The sequence below is a fragment of the Eulemur rufifrons genome, chromosome 16 (genome assembly GCF_041146395.1).
Source record: "Eulemur rufifrons isolate Redbay chromosome 16, OSU_ERuf_1, whole genome shotgun sequence".
Lineage (NCBI taxonomy): Eukaryota > Metazoa > Chordata > Mammalia > Primates > Lemuridae > Eulemur > Eulemur rufifrons.
Window position 1 is genome coordinate 48,509,879 of NC_090998.1, and position 23,926 is coordinate 48,533,804.

General features: G+C 32.3%; 1 protein-coding gene across 2 annotated transcripts in view; it reads left to right on the forward strand.

The window, feature by feature from the left end:
- Positions 1 to 23,926, forward strand: part of USP15 (ubiquitin specific peptidase 15) — a 129,593-nt gene that overhangs the window by 49,657 nt on the left and 56,010 nt on the right. For both annotated transcript variants that reach the window (XM_069491645.1, XM_069491646.1), the window contains exons 5-6: positions 6,961 to 7,106; positions 11,276 to 11,337. In XM_069491645.1, the coding sequence (XP_069347746.1) occupies positions 6,961 to 7,106; positions 11,276 to 11,337 (208 nt within the window). The remainder of the gene's footprint in view (positions 1 to 6,960; positions 7,107 to 11,275; positions 11,338 to 23,926) is intronic.

A 23,926-nucleotide genomic window follows, 5' to 3' on the forward strand; every position in this document is an offset into this window, starting at 1 on the left:
CACCAGTTTCCATAGTTATACTTCAGATTTATTATCTATAACTGCATTAGCCAAGTCTCAATTTCAGCATTCTACTTTCTGGCCACCACTTTCTCTGCTACCATTTTCTCTTGAACCCACTACATTAGACATTCAAACCTACCACTCCTTTGGTACTGCTTCTGTCATAATATCTCATAACCTCCCCATTGCCAAATCCAGTGGTAATTTAGAAATTTCCCATTTTCTTAAGTTACCAACAAAATTTAACACAGTAAACTACTTTTCCATCTAGAAACAACACTCTCTCTTCAAATGGCTTCCAGGGCACTGGTTCTCACTGGTTGCGTCTTCTCAGAGTCCTTTATAAGATCCTTTTCATATTCCTGTTCTCAAAACATTAGTGTGTCTCCATGCTCACTCCTCTTTTCCTTTGTGGTTTCATCTAGACTCCTGGCTTTAAATATTTTCTGCATATTGTTATCTTTTAAATTTATATGTCCTGCCCAAAACTCTCCCATAATTCCAGTTTCAACCATTCCATATCTTCACTTGTGTATCTGATAAGCATTTTAAGGTGATTATCATGTATAAAACTAAATTCCTTTCTTTCCCTTCAAAACCTACTACCGTGTCATTTTTCCTCATCTCAGTAATTGCTATTTGTGTTCTTCTATTATAATAGCTCAGGCCAAAAACCTTGGTATCATTCTGATCCCTTTATTTTTCACCCTGCATGTAATCTAAGACATATCTTCTTAGCAATTCCTTCAGAATATATTCTCAGTCTGACCACTTAACACTACCACCTTTGTTTGGATTGTTGGAGTAGCCTAATCTCCCACCCTGGACTCCCTACAGTCTGTTCTTCACTAGCAGCAAAATTAAACATTTAAAGTGTCAGTCAAGTCGTCCCACTTTTCTTCTTCAAACTCCTAAATGGCTTCCCTTCTTACTCAGAATAAAATAGAAATACTTTCATAGCTCAATATTCTATATAATCCTATATTCAATATTCAATATTCTATATAATCCTAGAGAAAATGCATTTATGGTTTGATTTACATCTTGTTCATTCTACTTCAGCCACACTGGTGGCTATTCTAAAACATGCCAAAGACATTCACACCTCAGGGCCTTTGCATTACTCTTTCTTCTGCCTGTAATGCTCTTCCCCCATGTATAAGTAGATTGTAAAATTTAATGAAGAGGAAACTTGCATATTTGCTATGCTTCCATATAATATGCCATAGGTTTGTATATAGCATATTATGTACATAAATATCTACATCTGTATGAATTGGAAAATGTCTGGAAGAAGAAATATCAAAAGTTAACAGTGGTTACCTCTAGGTAGATGTTTTATTTATATTTGTCAGTATTTTCTGTATTTTGACATTAGGAAAAATGTATTCATTTTTATAGAAAAACTAACACAACTCCCTTTCTTGGTTTCTTCCTCTAGTTTCCTTCCTAGGTAATGTTCTGTTTCTTGATCTTAGTGCTATTTACATGGGTGTGTCTACTTTGGAAATTTACCACAATATATGGATGATTACTGCATTTTTCTGTGTGCATGTTCTACTTTAATAAAAGAACAAAAAGAAAAAAAAATACAATCCCACCAAAATAAAAGGCAATATTGATAGTATATTTATGTATTTATGTAATTATTTAAATAGTCTGGGTAATTTGCTGTAAGTTTTGAGATATGCTGTAAGATTTGCTACTGATTAACTGCCCTAATCAAAATCTCATTGACTACAAGACTATTACAGAACATTGGCTGCCAAGTAGAACATCAACACTATTATTGGCCAAACTTAATTATGTAGGATAGGTATACATTTTTCTATTTCTTCAGAGAACACATATCATTGTTTAATATTTTATAAATAATGTTTTTTCCAAGACTAAACAACTATTCTGAAATTTAAAAGTATTCTATATTATATCATAAAATATTTTAATTACAGTTTTCTTGTGGTAAGTTATTGATGAGAATTAGATAGATATAGCAGTATTATGTAAGATTTGAGACTTTTAAAGACTTAACTATAGGGCCTGAAACTAAATTACATCTGTACCCTCAAATATGTAGATAATCCTGTGTCTTATTTTATACAGGTTAAGCTGCTGATGTTTGCAAAAAAACAAAAAAAACCACCTACTCATTAAGATAATTGATTTAGAAAGGAGGAAAGTACATAGTTTTACCTTGAAAATACGAAATTTTGAGTAATACAGACATCTCTTCAAACAAGGCACTTTCCTTTTTATTGTGTCTATATATTCTAGTTAGCTATTCAAACTGTAAATTATATTCTGTTTGATATAAATTATTCTTAAGTTTGCTATGTTATAATTAAAAACATTTTCCATCTGTTAAATCACTCAATCATACTTTCATTTTAAGTCCTATGTATCTTCAGAAAATATATTGAAATATAATGTGTCAAAGGTTAAAGTTCATCCTGTATAACATAAATTATATTTTTGTGTTAATTGATTGAACTCTTTTACCTTTTGAGGTTTTCTTGTTTGTGTTTTTAAAATTTTTTTTATTCCTTTTAATTATTATGGGTACATAATAGTTGTATATAGAGTACATGCGGTGTTTCGATACAGGCATTCAGTATGAATTAATCAAATCAAAGTAATTGGGGTATCCATCACCTCAGACATTTATCGTTTCTTTCTGTTAGGAACATTCCAATTCTATTCTTCTAGTTATTTTAAAGTATACCCTAATTTTTTATTGATTATAATCACTTTATTTTGTTATAAAATATTGTTCATTCTATCTAGCTATATTTTTGCACCCATTAGCCATCCCTACTTGATCCACTCCCCATCCCTGCTACCCATCTCATTCTGATAACCATCATTCTGCTCTCTGTCTCCATAAGATCAGTTGTTTTAATATTTAGCTCCTGCATATGAGTGAGAAAATGTGAGATTTGTCTTTCTGTGCTTGACTTATTTCATCTAACAAAATGTTCTCCAGTTTTATCCATGTTTTTGCCAGTGGCAGAATTTCATTCTTTTCTGTGACTATATAATATTCCATTGTGTATATGTTCCACAATTTCTTTATCCATTCATCCATTGATGGACACTTAAGTTGATTCCAAATCTTGGCTATTATAAATAGTGCTGCAATAAACATGGGAATGTAGATATCTTTTCGATATTTTAAATTCCTTGCTTTTGGATATATATACCAGCAGTGGGATTGCTGGGTCATAGATTGTTCTGTTTTCAGTTTTTTGAGGAACCTCCGTACTGTTCTCCATAGTGGTTGCACTAATTTACATTTCCACCAACAATGTACAAGGGTTTCCCTTTCTCCACATGCTCACCAGTATTTGTTATTGCCTTTTTAATAAAAGCCACTTTGAGAAGTTAGATGATATCGCATTGTAGTTTTCCATTGCATTTCTCTGATGACTAATGATGTTGAACATTGTTTTCATACACCTGTTGGGCATTTGTATCTTATTTTGAGAAATGTCTATTCCCATCCCTTGGCCATTTTTAAATCAGATTATTGGACTTTTTTCTGTTGAGTTGTTATATATTCTAGTTATTAATCCTTTGTCAGATGAGTAGTTTGCAAATGTATTCTCCCATCCTGTGGGTTGTCTTTTCACTTTTTTGATTGTTTTCTTTGCTGTTCAGAAGCTTTCTAATTTGCTGTGATCCCTATTTTCCAGTTTTGCTTTGGTTGCCTGTATTTTGGGGGTATTACTCTAGAAGTCCTTACCCAGACCAATGTCCTGAAGTGTTTCCCCAGTGTTTTGCTTTAGTAGTTTAATAGTTTCAGGTCTTAGATTTACATCTTTAATCCGTTTGATTTTAATTTTGCATATGGCAAGAGATAAGGGTCTATTTTTATTCTTACACATACAGATATCCAATTTTCCCATCACCATTTATTGAAGAGACTATCCTTCCCCCCCGCCCCTGCCCCATATGTTCCTAGCACCTTTGTTGAAGATGAGTTCACTGTAGATATGTGGATTTATTTCTGGATTTTCTGTTCTGTTGCATTGGTGTATGTGTCTGTTTTTATGCCAGTACCATGCTGTTTTGGTTACTACAGCTCTACAGTATAATTTGAAGTCAGATAATGTGATTCTTCCAGTTTTGTTCTTTTTGCATCTGGATGGATTTGTCTATTCTGGGTCTTTTGTGATGGTTCCATGTAAATTTTAGGATTATTTTTTCTGTTTCTGTGAAGAATGTCTTTGGCATTTTGATGGGGATTGTGTTGAATCTGTAGATTGCTTTTGGCAATATGGACATTTTAACAATATTGATTCTTCTAATCCATGAACATGGAATATCTTTCTTCTTTATGTTGTCCTCTTCAATTTCTTTCATCAAAGTTTTATAGTTTCCATTATAGAAATCTTTCACTTCTTTGGTTAAGTTTATTCCTACATATTTTATTTTATTTGTAGCTATTGAAAATGGGATTACTTTCTTGGTTTCTTTTTCAGATTGTTTACTGTTGGCATAATTTGACTTCTTCCTTTCCGATATGGATGCCATTTATTTCTTTCTTTTATCTGATTGCTCTAGCTAGAACTTCCAGTACTGTGTTGAATAATAACGGTGAAAGTAGGCATCCTTGTCTTGTTCCAGATCTTAGAGGAAAGTCTTTCAGTTTTTCCCTATTCAGTATGATACTAGCCGTGGGTCTGTCATACATGGCTTTTATCATGTTGAGGTAAGTTCCTTCCATACCCAGTTTTTTGAGAGTTCTTATCATGGAGGGATATTGAATTTTATCAAATGCTTTTTTAGCATCACTTGAAATGATCATGTGGTTTTTGTCCTTCATTCTGTTGATATGATGTAATACATTGATTGATTTGTGTATGTTGAACCATCCTTGCAACCTAGGATGAATCTCACTTGATCATGATAAACGAATTTTTAATGTGTTGTTGTGTTCGGTTTGCTAGAATTTTGTTGAGGATTTTTGCATCTGTGTTCATCAGAGATATTGGCCTATAGTTTTTTTGTTGTTGTTGTTGTGTCTTTTATGTGGTTTTGGTATCAGGGTGATATAGGCCCCGTAGAATGAGTTTGGAAGTATTCCCTCCTCCTCGATTTTTTAGAATAATTTAAGTATGATTGGTATTAGTTCTTCTTTGAATACTTGGTAGAATTCAGCAGTGTGAAGCCATTGGGTCCTGGGCTTCACTTTGATGGGAAACTTTTTATTACTGCTTCTGTCTCAGGTTTTAAATTTCTTCCTGGTGCAATCTTGGTACATTGTATGTGTCTAGGAATTTATCCATTTCTTCTAGGTTTTCCAATTTGTCGGCTTATAGTTGCTCATAGTAGTGTCTAATAATCCTTGGAATTTCTGCAGGACCAGTTATAATGTCTCCTTTTTCATATCTGATTTTATTTATTTGGGTCTTCTCTTTTTCTCTTAGTCTAGCTAAAGGTTTATCTTTTCAAAAAAACCAACTTTTGTTTTGTTGATCTTTTGTATTTTTTTCATTTCAATTTCATTTATATCTGCTTTGATATTTATTATGTCTCTTCTATTTTGGGTTTGGTTTGCTCTTGTTTTTCTAGTTCTTTGGGATGCATCATTAGGTTGTTCATTTGAAGCTTTTCTACTTTTTTGATGTAGGCACTTGCTGTTGTAAACTTTCCTCTTATTGTTGCTTTTGCTATGTCTCATAGGTTTTAATATGTTGTGTCTTTATTTTTATTTGTTTCAAGAAATTTTTACATTTTCTTTTTAATCTCCTCATTGACCTACTGGCCATTCAGTAGCATATTGTTTAATTTCCATGTGTTTGTATATTTTCCAATGTTCCTCTTGTTATGGATTTCTAGTTTTATTCCATCGTGGTCAGAGAAAATGCTTGATATGATTTCAGTTTTTTTGATTTTTTTAAAGACTTGTTTTGTGACCTAACATATGATCTATCCTTGATAATGATCCATGAGCTGAGGAGAAGAGCATGTATTCTGCAGTTGTTGGATGAAACGTTCTGTAAATATTAATATCTATTAGTTTCATAGTGCAGATTAAGTCCAATGTTTCTTTGTTGATTTTCTGTCTGGATGATCTGTCCATTGCTGAAAGTGGAGTGTTAAGGTCTCCAACAATGATTATGTTAGGGTCTGTGTCTGTCTCTCTCTCTCTCTCTCTCTCTCAACTTCTGATAATATTTGTTTTATATATCCAGGTGTTCCAATGTTGAGTGCATATATATTTAGAATTGTTATATCTTCTTGTTGAATTGTCTCCTTTATCATTATATAATGGTCTTGGTTGGTCTCCTTTTACAGTTTTTGTCTTGAAATCTGTTTTATCTGCTAGAAGTATAGCTACTCCTGCCCTTTTTTGGTTTCCATTTGCATGGAATATCTTTTTCCATCCTTTATTTGCAGTTTGTGTGTGTCTTTATAGGTGAAGTGTATCTTTTGGAGACAACATATGGTTGGCTCTTTTTTTTTTTTAAATCCATTTAGCCACTCTGTGTCTTTAATTGGAGAGTTTGGTCAGTTCACATTTAATCTTACCATTGATAGGTAAGGACTTACTACTGCAATGTTACTATTTGATTTCTGGTTGTTTTGTGCTCTTCTCTTTCTTTCTTCATTCCTGTCTCTCTTTGTTAAAAGTCATTTTCTCTGGTAGTATGTTTTATAATTTCTTGCCTTTTTTTGGTATCTGTTGTAGGTTTTTTGATTTGAGGTTACCATGGGGTTTTAAATTCCACCAGTAATCATCTGTCAGAATTACAAATACCATTTTTTTCCTTAAAAACATACTTGGTCTTAAAAACCTTTTTCTTTTTTTTAGTATGTATTTTTTTTTACATATTTGTTCATCTATTCTAACAGTATTTTAAATTTAGCATTTTATGCTGATAAGCATTTAACTATATGTAGCATATTTTAAAATATTTATTATATTTCCTTATCTTTCCTCCTTAAATCTAGATACAATTGAAAAAGAAATAAGGAAAATCTTCAATATTCCAGATGAAAAGGAGACCAGATTGTGGAACAAATACATGAGTAATACATTTGAACCACTGAATAAACCAGACAGCACCATCCAGGATGCTGGTTTATACCAAGGACAGGTATTATGTAGTAATAATGTTTATTTTGACTATACTGTACATGAAGCTTTTTAGAGTCTCAAACTTTAACTGATATCCTGACAATATCTAATGGATTCTACTGTCTCTGGCTTCTTCTTTCTAAATTCATCTCTTCTCTATCCCTGGTGGTCACTGACTATAACTTTGATTCCCTCCTTGAGCTTGGGAATAATCTACTTGTTAAAAAGAAATGATTTTCATTTTTTTTTAAAAAGCTAATATATAAGATGGGTCAGCAAACTATCTGTAAAAGGCCAAGTAGTAAATATTTTCATTTCTGCAGGCCATACGGTTGCTGTTGAAACTATTACTCTGCCATTGCAGTAGCACGAAAGCAGCCATAGGCAATACATAAACAAATGGGTATGGCTGAGTTCTAACGAAACTATTTATAAAAGTGGGCAGCAGGCTAAGTGGACCATAGTTTGCCAACCTTTATTAGATGGTATCAGCTCCTAATTTGGTTTTTCTATATTGTATAATGCAAAGAAATTAATGTATTGAGAAATGAAAATGTTTAGTCACAATCAGCAAGTCCTACTTATTCTAAGCATTTCTTGATTAATCTTTCTATTCAATTTTCTCAGCCCTTATCGTTCATATTGTCTCAACCAATCCCTCTACCTCCAGGCTCTTATGTGTCCACTCAATCTTATTTGTGCTAGAATACTCATCATATAAACCTTACTATTTTCCTTTCATAAATCTTTCCTGGCTCCATAATGATTGTAAAGTCCAGGCACTTGAACCCAACACACAAGTCATGGTTTAACCTATTGCCTAGTCTTCTAGCATCTTTATGTTATCCTTGTTTTGTGGTTTATACTCTAGGAATACCAAACTGAACTGCTTATAATTCTCTAACACACTATACTATTCCATACTCTTACGCTTTCCAATATGTTATTCCATCTGTGTGATGTGCGCTTCTTCCCCTCTCTATGTCTATCCAGCAAAAAGTCCTTTTAACCTTCTAGATATTCAAATTAACCATCCCATCCCATCATGTAGAGTAACCACATCAGAGTACTCATCCTTCATATTCCAACTCAAATGTCACATCGTCTCTTCAGCCTTCCCTATTTTTCTCAATATCCATTGAGATGTAGGATGTTTCTACTTCGGAGAAAAAATTGTTCCCTTAACTTCCATGATTTATGCATATGTGTTTTGTCTCATTTATTGTATTTGTATATTAAGCTTCCCAATTAGACTATGAGGTCCTTGCTTTGGTTTGTTTGTATCCTATTTATTTTTAAATTTTTAATATCTAACACAGTGCTTGGTGCTGCAATGTTGGGAAATTTGTGGTTCTATTTTATTTAAAAATTCCTATTGACATCAATGATACTGAGTTGTGAAAAAAATTCAGAGAAACTAAGGAAAATTAATTTTTAGTAAATACCTACTATATGTCAAGTATTATATTAGGCTATGAAAATATAGTGATTTTCAAATTTATTTTAGCCATTATATGCTTAAGTGAAATCTTACAAAATCCAATGTATTACAATTTAAAGTTATCTGACTAAAGCTAAAGTCAAGACCTTGAACTCTACTGATTAGCTAACGCTCCCTCCCTAGCTAGCTGACTCCCTCTTTCTATCTTCCAGTAGACATACACCTCTGTCTTTGGTTACCATCCATCAGGCCTTGAAGTAGCTCCAGGAGTGCAATTTGAAATATGTAGAATTATGTCTTTAATTCTTAACAATGATCCTATCAAATGTTATGGATGTTATTTTTTCCATCATACACATTGAAAAACTGAAGTTCAGAGAAGTTAAATAATTTGATGTTCTTGATAGGTATGCATTTATCATATTTCTGATAAGAGTATAAATTAGTTTAATAAGATTAAATGCCCTTTAAGGACTTTTGATCTTTGGGAATAGGAATTTTTCAAAGAATGTGTATTAAATATCCATTCTTTTCTAACTGATGATAAATGAACTAAATACTATGTTGGACTTTTTTTTTTTTTACTAAATTGAAAGTATCCTCATTAGAAAGTGAAACAAAGATGTATTATGGAAGAGTATGCCTTCCAGAATGGGTGGTCTTTCCCTCTTCTCCCTTCTGTGTGTGGTTTAATTAAATTTTTAAATCTTTCTAAAAACATTTACATCCTGAGTTAATGTTTTAACTATAAGCAAAATTTTATTTAGAAAATTATGCATTAGCAAATTTTAATATTTCTGATGACCTTCAACATTAATATCTAGGATTGTAAAAACATGGAATTTTAAGTATAAATACTGTTAGGAATTAAGGTATTAGAGTTAAACAATGATATTAAATGCTACTTTGAATATTATATAGCTAAAATCTCTTATTTTATAACCGATTTAAGTCTTTCAAATGATTATAAAGTTTATATATATTTTTTAATACATAGTTTATATGTGAGTGTTGCTGTAGTTATGAATTACCATAAAGAAAAACATTCTTCAGAAGTTAAAAATCAGTCACTAAATTCTGCTTTATAAATATTTAAAAAATATAAAACTGTATCAAATCATAATTAGAAAATTAAGATAATGATTGTCTCTATAGGTAAGGAGAGGAAAGTGATCAGGAAAGGATCAGGATGGTAGGTACATGGTGTACTTATTCTTCATGTGGTACACATACATCATATGAGTTTTTTTTTTTTTTTATTTCTTTTTTTTTTTTTTTCCTGAGACAGAGTCTCACTCTGTTGCCCAGGCTAGCGTGAGTGCCGTGGCGTCAGCCTAGCTCACAGCAACCTCAAACTCCTGGGCTCAAGCGATCCTCCTGCCTCAGCCTCCCGAGTAGCTGGGACTACAGGCATGTGCCACCATGCCCGGCTAATTTTTTCTATATATATATTTAGCTGTCTGTATAATTTCTTTCTATTTTTAGTAGAGATGGGGTCTCGCTCTTGCTCAGGCTGGTCTCGAACTCCTGAGCTCAAACGATCCGCCCACCTCGGCCTCCCAGAGTGCTAGGATTACAGGCGTGAGCCACCACGCCCGGCCTATATGAGTTTTTTAATATTTGAAATATTATAAAGATAAATCTAATGTTTTAATTAGCATGCTCTTTAAACAAGGGTCTGTAAAATTTTTAAATCAATATTTTATTATTTGATATATATTCTGAAACAAGCTTACATTTTATATGGTTAAGATCCAAGTGCCAATTTATAAATGTCCTAGAAACATACAGTCTATAAAAATACATTACCAAGCGTATGTAAAATAGGTTACAAAATTCCAAATTTAAGGAAAAGAATTAATGAAACAATATATTGAATGTATTCAAATTTGTAATGCCTTGAATTTACTTCAAGTGATATTTTCTATGTTATAGTTTTCCATGGAAATTTCAATTAACTTCTTATTGGTATTATCACATATTTCTTTTGCTAATTTAATTATTGTTGATAGGTTTTTCTTCTTTGCCACAGACTCATCACATAGAAAAAAAATAGATGAAAGAATTCTTTTTTAGTCAAGAAATGTGAGGAAGGATTTGGGGATGTTTTAGAATAAAGTATAGCTCTGCCTAAGCCTGTTCTTTTCATTTATGAGAGGTGATTTTTGTTTACCTCAACCATGCTGCAACAGAGAACTTCAGTTTGATTCTCAGATCTGACTCTGTCATTTGTATATTATTATAAAAGATTCTATAATTTACATAGTGATAATATAAATATGTACTAATTTCAAGGCCCCAAATAAATTTTATAAAATCTGTAATTTGGAATTATCTGTGTCACTGTTCCTCAATATTTGCATAATTATAGTTAGCTAAGATTCTGTATCAGTATGTTTAACAACTACAACCATTTATTAAGCATCTGTTATTTGCACAGTTCTATGTTACTAGAAAACATACTCCCTAAACTCAATGAATTTATATTCTATTTACTTAATTTAAACTTTCTCATAGTTTACTTTCTTTCCTTCACACACTCTTTGCTGATTCCTTATACTGGAGATCTTTTTGTCTCCTTTGCCCAGCTTTGGAATCAAAATGCAAATATCACTTCACCTTGTCTGCTGTGTCCTTTAAATAATCACAGAGTTGCTTTGGTTTCTCAGTGTATTCAGCTAATCTTCTAAAGCTTTTTTAACTTCAGAATTATGGAAAAACACTCTTTTATTGTGTCATATTTGCAGGTGTTAGTAATAGAACAGAAAAATGAAGACGGAACATGGCCAAGGGGTCCTTCTACTCCTAAGTAAGTGCTCCCACTTGTATGGCTTATTACATGATTTAAACGCTTTGATTTCAGATAATGAAATCCAGAATGATAGAAGAACTTAATTGCATATTACAAAAATCCACACCTTCTTTATATTTTAATATTTTATTCTTAGTATAGAAGTTATCTAAATATACATCTAATGTTACTATTTAAAAAGCTTCCAATTCAAATATCTTAAAATAAGGTACAGTGTATTTTATAAATAAGAATGTTGCATTATTTAATACAGTCACATCACTAAACATTTGTTTAATTTTTTTGAAGCTTTTGTGATTTTTTAAAAGTATCTGTTAAGAAAATGATTCTTTATCAAAATGAATCTGATATGAAAGTAATATTTTTATTTATTTAAATAAATACTTTATAATAAAAAAGAACAAGTGGAAATAGAGAGTACATGAGATGCCTTTGAGGGTAAATGGGAGAAGAATTAGGAATCTTTTTAATTTTTTTAGAATTATCAGATCTACAGTCCATTATCAAAAACACTTAAGATCGGTTGTGTTTCAACATTGAGACTTCAAATCTTGAAGAAGTAATATGGTGCATGTCCTACCTATTATAATATTTCTATAGAGTCCAAGGGGATACTCTATAATCAAACATGTTAATATTCCTTTAGCAAATATTCATACTAAGTGGGATAAATAGGGACAATAGTCTCAGTTCAGGGTTAGGTTGCTGCCAAATGAATTGTGAAAAAATTTTTAAGTTTTCAGAGCTTTGGAATTTCAGGTTATCTTATATGGGATTGTGAACCTCTAATTACGTGGAGGTGATTTTTATTCTTACCCTACTTAGATGTCATACATGGGTAGAACTTAGTATAAAAGTAGAACTTTTAATTAGAAAATATTAAAAGCATGCAAATTAAATCATTTTTATTTCATAACTGATAAAGATTTGGATGTTAGGAATATTTTCTTTGTGAATATTCACTTTTAGTCTTTAGAGCAGAACTGTTTTTTTTTCTGATTTATGTTTAGATTGTTATGTACTTGTTAAATCTTTAAATAATTTTTGAAATTACAAAATTGCTTATGGATTCATATAAAACTTCCATGAGTTCCAACGATTGAGAAATGTTTTCTACTTGAAATTACTGATTTTCACCTGAAAGATGAGACTAATTTATATTTTGTTTTATCTTATTCCCTATCTGCTAACACAATATCATTTTTATTTACTCAAACAATTGTAGTACTTGCTTTGTGTGAAAGCAAACACAATTTCTTATATAATACCTAACACTGTACACATGCAATAAAGATTGGTCAATGAAGGTACTATACTGGAGATGCACAGAAGTACAATTAAGAGTCCCAGTCTTCACTGAATCCACCAGTTTAATAGGGATGCCAAATATTAAGGCATAGAAAAGTATCCATTCACTATAAAATGTAAGAAATACTATACAGCAGTATGTCATAAATTAGCAAATTATAGTCTATCAGAATGCAGAAAAATGTTTTTGGTGATATTTGTACCTGTATATGAAAAGATTCTCAGAAAACTAAGAATAAAAGAGAATTCTCCTAATTTGATAAAGTCTGTATACCCAAAGTCTGTAGCACAAGTCATATTTCACTGAGAAGTTTTGAGCACAATCCAAATAAGACTAGAAGATAAGAAAAAAGAGATAAAATTCACCATTTGTATATGATACAACCATCTACATAAAATCCAAAACGATCAGCAGACTGCTAGAACTGAGAAAATCCAGCAAGATTTTCTAAAACAAGATTAATTTATAAAAACCAGTAAGTTTTTTTCTATACCCAGTGGTCAGCAATCTTTTTTATACTGAACCAGATAAATATTTTCATTTTGGGGGGCCATATGGTCTCTGTCACAACCATATCTCCACCAGTGTAGCACAAAAATAGCCTTTGACATTGTGTTAACGAATGGGCATAGCTGTGTTCTGATAAAACTTTGTAAGCAGGTGTCAAGCTTGGATTTGGCCTGTGAGCCATGCATTTCCAACCCCTGCTGTATACCATGAATAACCCACTTAGGAAATAGTGTAACAACAATTAAACTAGTTAAGAATGAGTAAACCTTCATGGGAAAAAATTCTAAATTTATTAGAAGACAAAGACTGTCCTGTGCTACGGGCTTAACCTAGTAATGCCTATTTTCTCTAAGTCTGTCATGTCAGTGCCTCCTATTCAAAATTCTTTTCTGCGTTTTTTTTGTTTTTGTTTTTTTTTTTTTTAAGAAACTTGACAACTCATTCTTAAATTAGCATAGAACAGTAGAGGTTCAGGATTAGCTAAGTCAATTTTGACAAGAGGAAAGAAGGAGCACTCGACCTACTAGATATTGAGAATTACTACACAGATTTGTTTTATTAATAATAAAAACAATATGATGCTAGCAAAAGCAAGGCAAATATGCTGGAATAACCTAGTAAGCTCAGAAAGATTCATGTATGTTTAAGAACTCCAAATATGATGTGGTACAACTAGGCAATGAGGCTACTTAAAGCAGACGAATACAATTTATTTGAACTAGCTATTTGGAAAAAGAAAGTTAGATCCTTACTTGATACTTTATGTACAAATGCTGACTCCAGAAGAATTAAAGACCCAAGTAAGAAATGTAAATCTTTAAAGCTAATAGAAGAAATTTTAGAGAATATCTATATCATAGGGATCACAGAACATAATGTGAAAAATTAATGGGTTTGATTACATACAAATTCTATTAAAGGAGCCATACACAGTTAAAAGTCAAATGTCAGCTTTGGAACATCTAAAACCTGCAAGAAATAATACCTGTAATATATAAGGAACTGCTACAAATTAACAAAAAGGAAAATAGCTTTTAAAAAATAAACAAAAGATATGAACAGATAGTTTAAGGGGAAGCTCAAGTCCTGACAGATAGATGAGATGATAGATAAACATTAGTAATCAGAAAAAATGAAAATAATGCATGAGATACAACCTTTCACTCATCAGAATGACAGATAATTTAAAGGTGATACAAAGTTTTGGGTAGAATGTAGAAGTCTTTATGTACTGATGATGGGCTTGTAAACTAGTACTGCTATTCCATAAATCAGCCAGTATTTAATTAAATCAGTAGGGCTTAATCCTTCTGATCCAACACTTTTATGCAGGTCTTTGAGGATATATATCTTTGTAGCTGTGGTGTTTGTGGTAATAAGGAGTTGGACAGCCTAGTTAATATCCATCATTGGTATAGAGAATTAAAAAAATGAGATCGTGGTAACAATGGTGAGATCTTGAAAACTAGATGAAGCTTTAAAACATGCAGTTGAGAGAAACAGAATGAGATTTATAATTCAATTTCATTTATGAATAGAAAAAGCACTTACAGTAGAAGGAAATAGGGATAGAGGTTAGAGGAGGAAAAAGGTTTGAGGCAGTATCACTTACTTTTACTTATATTTATATATTGAAGCAAGGATACAGATTCTTTTGCTCTGGATGAATGCTGTCTTTAAAAAAACACACACACAAATAGGAATGTCTTTGTATTCATTGAAAGCCCATTATAAGAACATGATGTAACTTAAGCAAAGTCAACTCCAGGAAAAGACATGTAATTTTAGATCCTCAGGAAAAAAACTTCAAGATATTAAGATATGGAATAGCTGTTTATACTCCTCAAAGTTGTCATCATATCTCTCAAAAGATGACTGCTGGCCCTCAAGATAGCATGAAAATGCTAGTTCTAATAAATATCACTAAGGTGGGAATCTGTCCAGTACTCATGCTGGATAACATGTAACTAGTTCCTACCTAGGATATCAAAAGCCAAGGGAAAATAAAGCTGTAATACAATGATATAAAGAGGAATCACCTACACAACTTATTAAAACATAGTTTCCTGGACCCTACCCCAGAATTTTTGATTTGGTAGATCTGGACGTGACTTATTTCTAATAAGCTCACAGGTGATGCCAGTGCTGTTGGTCTAAGGACCACACTTTGAGAAATTCTGTAAGTAATATTTCTGGACATATGTATTATGTGGACCAGCATAGGCATCAGCTTCCAGAGTTCTTACCCCCAACCAGCAAAATATAAATCTTTATGGTGATCACAGGAATTTGCATTTTAACTGCTTCTTATAATAGGCATATGTGAAAGCATGTTAGCATCTTCTTGTCTGACTGTTCTATACCACTGGAAACAGGAACTTAAGTGCTCTGAAGGTCCTAAAATTGTATTAGGCCCATTTTGATCAGAATTGAAACTATGTATCCTCAGCTGAGGTGTAAATTTTTGGGCTACCTAGGAAGAAATGCTAAGTATTCAAAAATGTTAAGGGTAAAATACCACTTTATTTAAAACATATTAGTTCTGTAGTTACAGAAAAATGTATATGTGTATACTTTTAATTAGCACCTAAAACAACTCAAAGTCTATATTAGAAATCTAAGAACTTACCTAAAAAATACTCACAAGTTTTCTAACTGGATTTTTGTTAGACATCAACAAATAAACTTGAAATTATCATCTTTATATTCATGTTACATTTTTAAAGTACTTGTTAGTATTTTCAGAATTTGCATTTCTAATCTAGTTTTTAAGAATCTGATTTGTTAGAAGTTTTCAAAAACATGATCTTCTCTAATGATACCTTAGAAATAAAGTTTTCTCCCCTCTAAGTTTTTTCATTCTGTTAAATTTGACTATTTATTTTCCAAGAATGTTAGTGTTGGGTAAGATAGTCTAATTATTCTATTGAAGACATGTGGCCAGTTAAGTCTTATATTTCTAAATAATGATTTTATAGTAGAATAATTATAGAAGCCTGGGGTTTTATAACGAGAGGAGAAACTTACATCAATGGGTTAACCCTTACTTCACCAGAAAATTTAATGTTAACACCTTATTACTTAGCCATGGCTTCTGAGGTACAACTTTACTCCATTTTGACTAAATTGTATATTAATTTTTTTTCCATACAGTTTGACTTATGTACAGTTATTTCACCGAATGCCTTTGAAATTATTAAAAGATCGAAATTTTGCTGTTTTTCTAAAATAAGTAAAAATTCCCTCTTGTGAGGGTAGCATTAGAATTTAATTTATTCATTTTCATTAATTACTTAAAAAATATTGACAAAAGACATGTGATTAAATGTTTAGTCAAAAAATGTTAAGAGTCATTAATGATTCTGAAGAGGCAATTTCATAGAATAGAAAACATCTAGAGGAGAATTTACCATCCACCAGATAAAGCATGAATGGCTGAAAAATATTAAATCGAAAACCATGCTAATAGTTCATATTCATACACTGTCCCTCTACCATTCGTGGTGTTATGATTAACAGAATTCCAAATTGATGACAGAAACACTAAGTATAAACTTAAGCTAGTGCCTTAACAGTATTTTTACACACCGTCTCCCTGAGTGCTCTGTTTAGAGAGAGGAAACACTTTATAAATAAAGTCATTGCATACTGCTTTTTGATTGGAACAGATAATAAGCATATAGGTAACTCTGTAATATTCTATTTTTGTTTTCATTTTTTACACCGTCGGTATTGTACATGTAACACTTCTTTAGAATTTTTTAGAGAATAATTAAGCTCAGTTTGCATATATAATTGCAAAACTAAATGGATTCAGAATTGGTGCAGACCTATTTAGTTAAAAATTACTAAAATAAATGTTAGGAAACTTACCTCATAAAGCAGTGGTCTCCAACTTTTTTGCACCAGGCACCAGTCTTGGAAGATAATTTTTGCTTGGACTGGGGGTCGGGGTGGGGGTGGGAGGAGATTTGTGGGCAGAGTCCATGATGCGCAGACCAGAAACCAGCTGTGGCCTGGGGCTTGGGGAGCACAGCTATGAAGTGCTGATTTCATTTTGACAATTAATAAATTGTATTGAGACTTTTTAAGTATTTATAAGCATGATGGGCTCTGATTATTTGAAACATTAGTAGATTTTGTTATGAACAGTTTTCTTTTTATACAAAAAGTAATATGGTTATTATAGGTCACAGAAAATAAACTTAAAATTTCTATGAAAGTTTACAAATTTGTTACCAATTTTAACTGTTCAAATACTGGAAGTGGAGAGTTGAGTGATTTTAGTTTGTGGGAGTCAAGAGGATAGCTCAAGATCCATTCTTTCATTCCTTGTCATTCATTGAATTCATATGTTTTAAATTAATAACACCAGTCTTCAATTTGAAATGCAATATATGAGTGTAAAAGGAGATTTAGAAAGATTCAAAATGTTTGTAACAAGACAACAAATTGCAGATTTTGGAATGTAGAATAGTCACAAATCTGCTTTTTTTTTTTTTTCCCCCCAAACATTTTGAATCTTTCTAAATCTCCTTTCATGCTTTATTTCATTTTATCTTGTTGTTCTCATTAAGAAATAGATACGAAATGGCTTTTTTTGAGATTTTAAAGTTTGAAATAATGGAACAGCCAAACAAAAGTGCCTAAGATACAATGAAAGATAGGGAACCAAAGCTTGGAGAGTAATGAGAAGTGGGAAATAAAAGTATATATGAATTATCTAAATCAAAAATGTAGAGAACAATATACTAAAACCTTAAATGATGTCGCAAGGTAATGATAAAGGATCAAATAAAATGATCATGAAGGTTCAGGAAAATTTGGACCCTGTTTTGTCACAAAGGCCAAGGGAACAGAGCTTCTAGAACTAAGAGATCATCAGCAATGCTAAATGTTGCAAAGATGGGAGAGAGAGAGAACAGAAAGGATTAATGTACTTGACAAGTAGAAACCATTGTTTAAACTAACCTGTAGTATTCAGGCAGCATGATGGGAAGGAGAAATAAATAACAGGGAAAGAGGGGATAAATACTCTTGTCAGAAAAGGGAACAATTGGTATAGAGCGCTCATTAAGAAATGTACTGCAAGAAGAAAGATAAATAAGGTGAGACTTGGTTGGAGAGACAGGATTCCTGGAGAGGGAGAGAAACTACTTTATAAATCTGTTATTTAAATATACCCTTTCTAGGTATCTGTGACCTAAATATATACCCTTTCTAGGTATTTGTCAGTTAAAGAGAAAGGCATTATAATAATGTTTGAATAAAGTTCCTGTGGACTACTGTTAGGTTTGTTCCAGGTGGGAACCCCAAAAGTATGTATAGGGTGGAATGCAGTTAATGGAAAACTTAGGCTTGTAAAACAATAGTGGCAGGAGGCTGGAGAGTCCTCAAGACATTGTAAATCTAACAGACAGCTGCAGTCAGCATTCCTATTCTCTCCTGATAAGGATGACGCTACCCGCCCCCCATCTCTATAGGATGAGACTGAAGCAGAGGTCCCAGAAATTGGTTGTTTAAAAAAATTTATTGCAGCAGCTGTTCTGGCCCAGGAACTCCCTACCCCCTGAGAAACCCAAGGCTTTCCCCTCCCTCAGTGTGGACGCTCTTTGCCTCCACCCATCTGCACCCAGATGCTCAAAATAAATGGCATTTTGGTACACATGAGGCTTTGTGTGTCTCTCTTGGCTCCGGACCTAACACTACTATTTACCAATAGATTGCTTTTTTATATTGTTATTTTATTTAACACATTGACTGCTGCACTAGAAAAAAGAAATTTTTCCCTGGGGCCATGGTGTCTTATTACGAAAATAGAATAAAAACTTCGAAAGCAAAACGATCCTTTCTAATTTACTGAAAAATTTGTTATTTTTTATTGTTTTTTGTGCGTGAGTTATATGCAATTAAGTTGTTGATATTAGGTGTAACAATAAGAACATCAACAAGTAAGATTTTCACAAACCAACTGACAGCCCCAGGCTCAAAACTAGCATGAGTTAAATATAACTCACGTGGCAGTTCATGTGTTAAGTTGTCTAAACTCCATATCCTTTTTGGAAATGCTTGTGTGTGTACATAAACACACTACCCTATAATTCTGTGCTTACAGATTACTCAATTTAATATTCATTAAGATCTTAAATATGTATGCTAATTTTTCTTTGAATATAGATATAGATTAAATAAATCTTTTCTACATTTAAAACTTCTACCTACTTTGTGTTATGTAAAGATAATATATAACCTAGTACCACTATGTCTCCAAGTTTTATCAGAGTGTGATTATAGTTAAGATTAACTAGTGTTAGATTCAACATTTAAAAGCCATATCTAAATTTAATTGAAGTTAGAAAATTTAGGCAATATATTACATGTCTAAATGAATGTAAGTGTAGAGTTCTCATACAGATACTTGATACTCACAGGTGCTCAAAAGTAATTATTGGATACTTTCTTCCTTTTCCCCTGATTTGTGCCAAAAGGGATATGAGCAATTTACAGTAACACGTATAAATCAAGGTTAACTATATAAATAGATACAAAAATGAGGACAAATGGAAAATAAATGTTGTAGTCACAGTAAGATGAAATCAGAGGTGAAGTTAGCTGATAGGAGCAGTAAGGGCCTTTGCAGTTATTAAAATTTATCTACAAATGTATGGACCTTTTTTTGGATCCTGATTCAAACTAACCAACTGGAGGGGAAAAAAATTTGAGATAGTTGGGCAAAAATTGAACAGAACTGGGTATTGGATTGGAACCGATAATGATATGTGGTGATTAAAACAAAACAGATCCCTTATCTGTTAGGGATGCATGCTGTAGTATTTACAGGTGAGATTATGGGTGTAGAATTTGCTTTATACTAGTCCAACAAAAGGAGCGGGGAGGTTGTGGGGATTATAGATAAAATAAGAATGATAGAATGTTAATTTTTTTTCTTTTTTTCTTTTTTTTTTAATCTAAAATTCTGACTTGGCTGGAAGAATGTTAATTTTTGAAGCTGAGTGACTGATACTGAGTACATGAGTATTTGTATGTTTCAAAATTTCTAAGTTTAAAATTAAAAGGGGTCACAAGTTTGGTACTGAGATTCATGGTGGCTGAAGAAAAGTGATTGCAATTTCATTTTTAAAAAGTGGAATGTTTTATATTATAAATACTATACATAAAATTAAGCAGTCAAAATAAGGAACAAAAATGAAGCTACAAAATGCAATTTATATATAAATTCCTTAAACTCTCTTTTGTGTATCTTTAAGTACCTAATTTAACCAGCGTGGCACACGGCAAATGCTGTTGAATTGAACTAATCTGTATCTCACAACAGGAAAAGTGTTTAATTTTCATGGGATTTAAAATTTTCCTTTTCTCTAACAACTTGTCTTAGGATGATGGCTAGAAGTGGAGTTTAAGGTTGGTCTTGTTTTTGTTAATAAGATAATTTTTGTTTTATAAAGTTAGTTTGTTATATAATGTTAGGTTTGAAAATAAATATAAAAGTCTTTAATTAATTGGTTTGCTATGTTAGCATTCAGACTTCTCTACATTTTGGTTGCTTAACATGCTATTAGATTTCCATGTATGTTAAATATTCAGTTAACTTACCAAGAGCAAGACATGTTTTTGTTTTGAAGTAAGAAGCTCAACTTAGCCTTGAAACATACTGAGCATAGGGAAATCCACATGCTCTAAACATTTATTTGTCAGGGGTAAGGTTGAATTTTCTCTGTTCTTGAAACCACTTCAGCTATAATAAATGGATGTCTTTCCTTTTTCTGTCTTAAGAGACAATACATTATACCTTGTATTACACCTAGCCCAAACTGGCCAAAATTAGTTTAACTCTAGGTAAGTGTTATCCAGTCATTGTATAGTATTCTAAGCATTTCTTCTTGCCTCTTTCTAGAAAGCCACTAAAGCAGAGTTGTTGGTGAACAGTGTAATTTCCAAATTACATCACAGAAAGAGAGCTAAAGGGCTCTGGTTATCATCTGTACACTGACTAGGCAACCCCTAAATAGTCTGACATTAACTCCACAAATATTAGCTAGATTGGGGCTGTGTGTAATCTCAGTCAGAAGTTGAAATCAGAATAGATACATGATCTGTTATCATTCATCAGTAATGTCTGTAACATCATTTAAAAATTGTTATAGTTCACCTTTACTGTGGACCACATCCATCCTTACCTCTCTGCTCTCCTTGCTATTTAAGGTTAGCCTGTCTATGGCATTTATTCTACTACTTCCTAGTCCTTTTCCATTATTTCCTTTCTCCTGTGCGTATAAATACCTAGCATACTGCCACACATATGGTGCACACTAGCTCATTTTTTTTTCCAGTGTCATCTTCCCTCTCATCCTATGAATATAAACAAGTCTCTCTCACCTTTAAAAACAAAAACCATACACTTTCTCTAAATACCATTCTTTAGCTTTTTTTTCCTTTGACATCTGACTCCTTTAAAAAGGCTGTACTTAACTGTTGCTTATCACCCATTCAGAATTTAACAAAGTTATTATTTGTTTTTTTTAACCTATTTGACTTGTCTTTAGTACTTCCTTTGGATAACTATTTCCTAAAGAAATTCTCTGAATTTGAATGCATGATACCACCTCTTTTTCAAGTACTATTCTCACCTCTCTGACCAATCCTGTATCTGTCTAGCTCCCTTCCTTCTTCATGGTTGCCACATTTGGTTATGTGGCTAGTGTACAGCTCTAGGGGGCATCACTCACATTGTAATCTACGTGAAAGGCCCTCCCTGGCATGGTACTGTCTGCACAGCTTCGCTGAATGTATGCAGCAATCCTGGTCAGACCTAAAATGCATTGATTAAGGAAGATTTCTGTCAGAAGACCTCTTTTTTTCATATCATAGTAGGTGTCGAAGGTTAGATGACACATTCTATCTATGCCGATGCTCTCTGACAGCTCAAACTGACACCAATATGCCATTCTATATTTCTAGCCTAGACCTCTGTACTGAAGTCCAGATTTTTCCTAAATTTCATGTAGGACTCCCCACGTCAGATGGAACAAAATCTTTTTTACCCCACCTATTCCCATCCCCTCAACCTAAACTGTATTCATTTCCTATATTCCCTATTTTGCATACCATCTCAGAGCTAGCTTGAGTTCCTCCTTCATCCTCACCTCTCTCCTCTAATTACTCAGCAAGTCTTATAGATTCTACTTCATAAACTTGAAGTGTTCAAACATTTTCATCTCAGTACCCCAGTGTAGTCTTAAAAATCATTAAAAACCCAAAGAATTTCTGTTCATGTGGGTTGTATCTATTAATGATTTTCATATTAGAAATTGAAATAAAATTTTAAGATATTTATTTTTAAATGATAATACTAAACCACTATATTTGACAACATTTTTATGAAAAAATAACAGCTTTCCAAAAAAAATTTACCAAGAAGAGTAGCATTGTTTTACATTTTTGCAAATATCTTTAATATTTGATTGAATAGAAGACAGCTAAATTCTCATATGTGCTTCTGAGTTTAATTTATTATGATATATTGTTTGGGTTGAAGTATATAAAGAAAATTCAACCTCACACAGATATAGTTGAAAAAGGGAGGAGTATTTTCAGTTAATTAATACTACATCAAAAATTCACCAGTGGTGGTTTAAGTCTTAAAGGTTATACTATTACATTAAAATCTTTAATATGTAACCTCACACATTTTGTTCATTTGTAAAATATTGATTCACTGAGTTATGCAGATCTTCCAAATGTTGACACATTTTATTATATGACAATATTTTTCCATCACATATGTTAAAACATCATCAGTCTTAAGAGCCTAAGTATTGGGAAGCTCATGGTGGCAGAGTCATTTTCCAAGATGCTAATTTTTGTTTGAAAGCTTGAATTTTCTCATTAACAACACTTTGAGTTGTTTTCCTTAAAGTGACAGGCCGCCTTCATTCATTTTTGAGAAAATATCTGCTAGATGGCCAAGTCTGAATAATCACAGGCAATTATTTTTAACTGGAAAAGAGTAAAAAGAGTGGTGTCATGAAGAATGACTAGTACCACTTGCAATTCAAATAATTGCACAAATTTTTCTTCGTGGCAGCCATGATACTTCAGTATGTAGCAGATATGCTTTATGCAAACTTTCGAGTTTCTCAAAAAATACTTTAAAAAGGAGCAATTAAGGATTAAGATTTAACAAAGTCAATAATTTTTATTTTTCCAATGTGGACGTTCTTAAGTGGAACTTTGTTTTCTACGGTGGGATGGTGAAGTAGTTTAGTGCTACTGCTTTGATGCACACAAGTGCCTGCAGTTTTACCCACAGTTGCTTTTGCACTATTAGTGCAAATCTCCATTCAGTGAAAGAGTTCATATAACATTTAAATAACAATTTGTTATTATTATGACAATAGTTTTACCTCACAAATGGACACCTTGAAAGGGTCTTGGACACCCCCCGAGGTCCACAGACTATGAGAACTGCTTCCTAAATATCCAAGATATATTGTTCTTGCCCACTTTACTTTCTTAACTCCAAGCCTTATTAATTCTCACCTTTGTTATTTTTATAGTATCCTAACTGATCTCGCAAGAATTATCTTTCTAGAATATAAATCTGATTTTATTGATATTCTATTAAAATCTTTCAACATGCCTCAGCACAATTGGATGAAATCTAAACTCCTTCATAGAACATAAGAGACATTTTATTATCATCATACCTACCGTACTAACTTCTATTTCTGTCACTATGTTCATCCT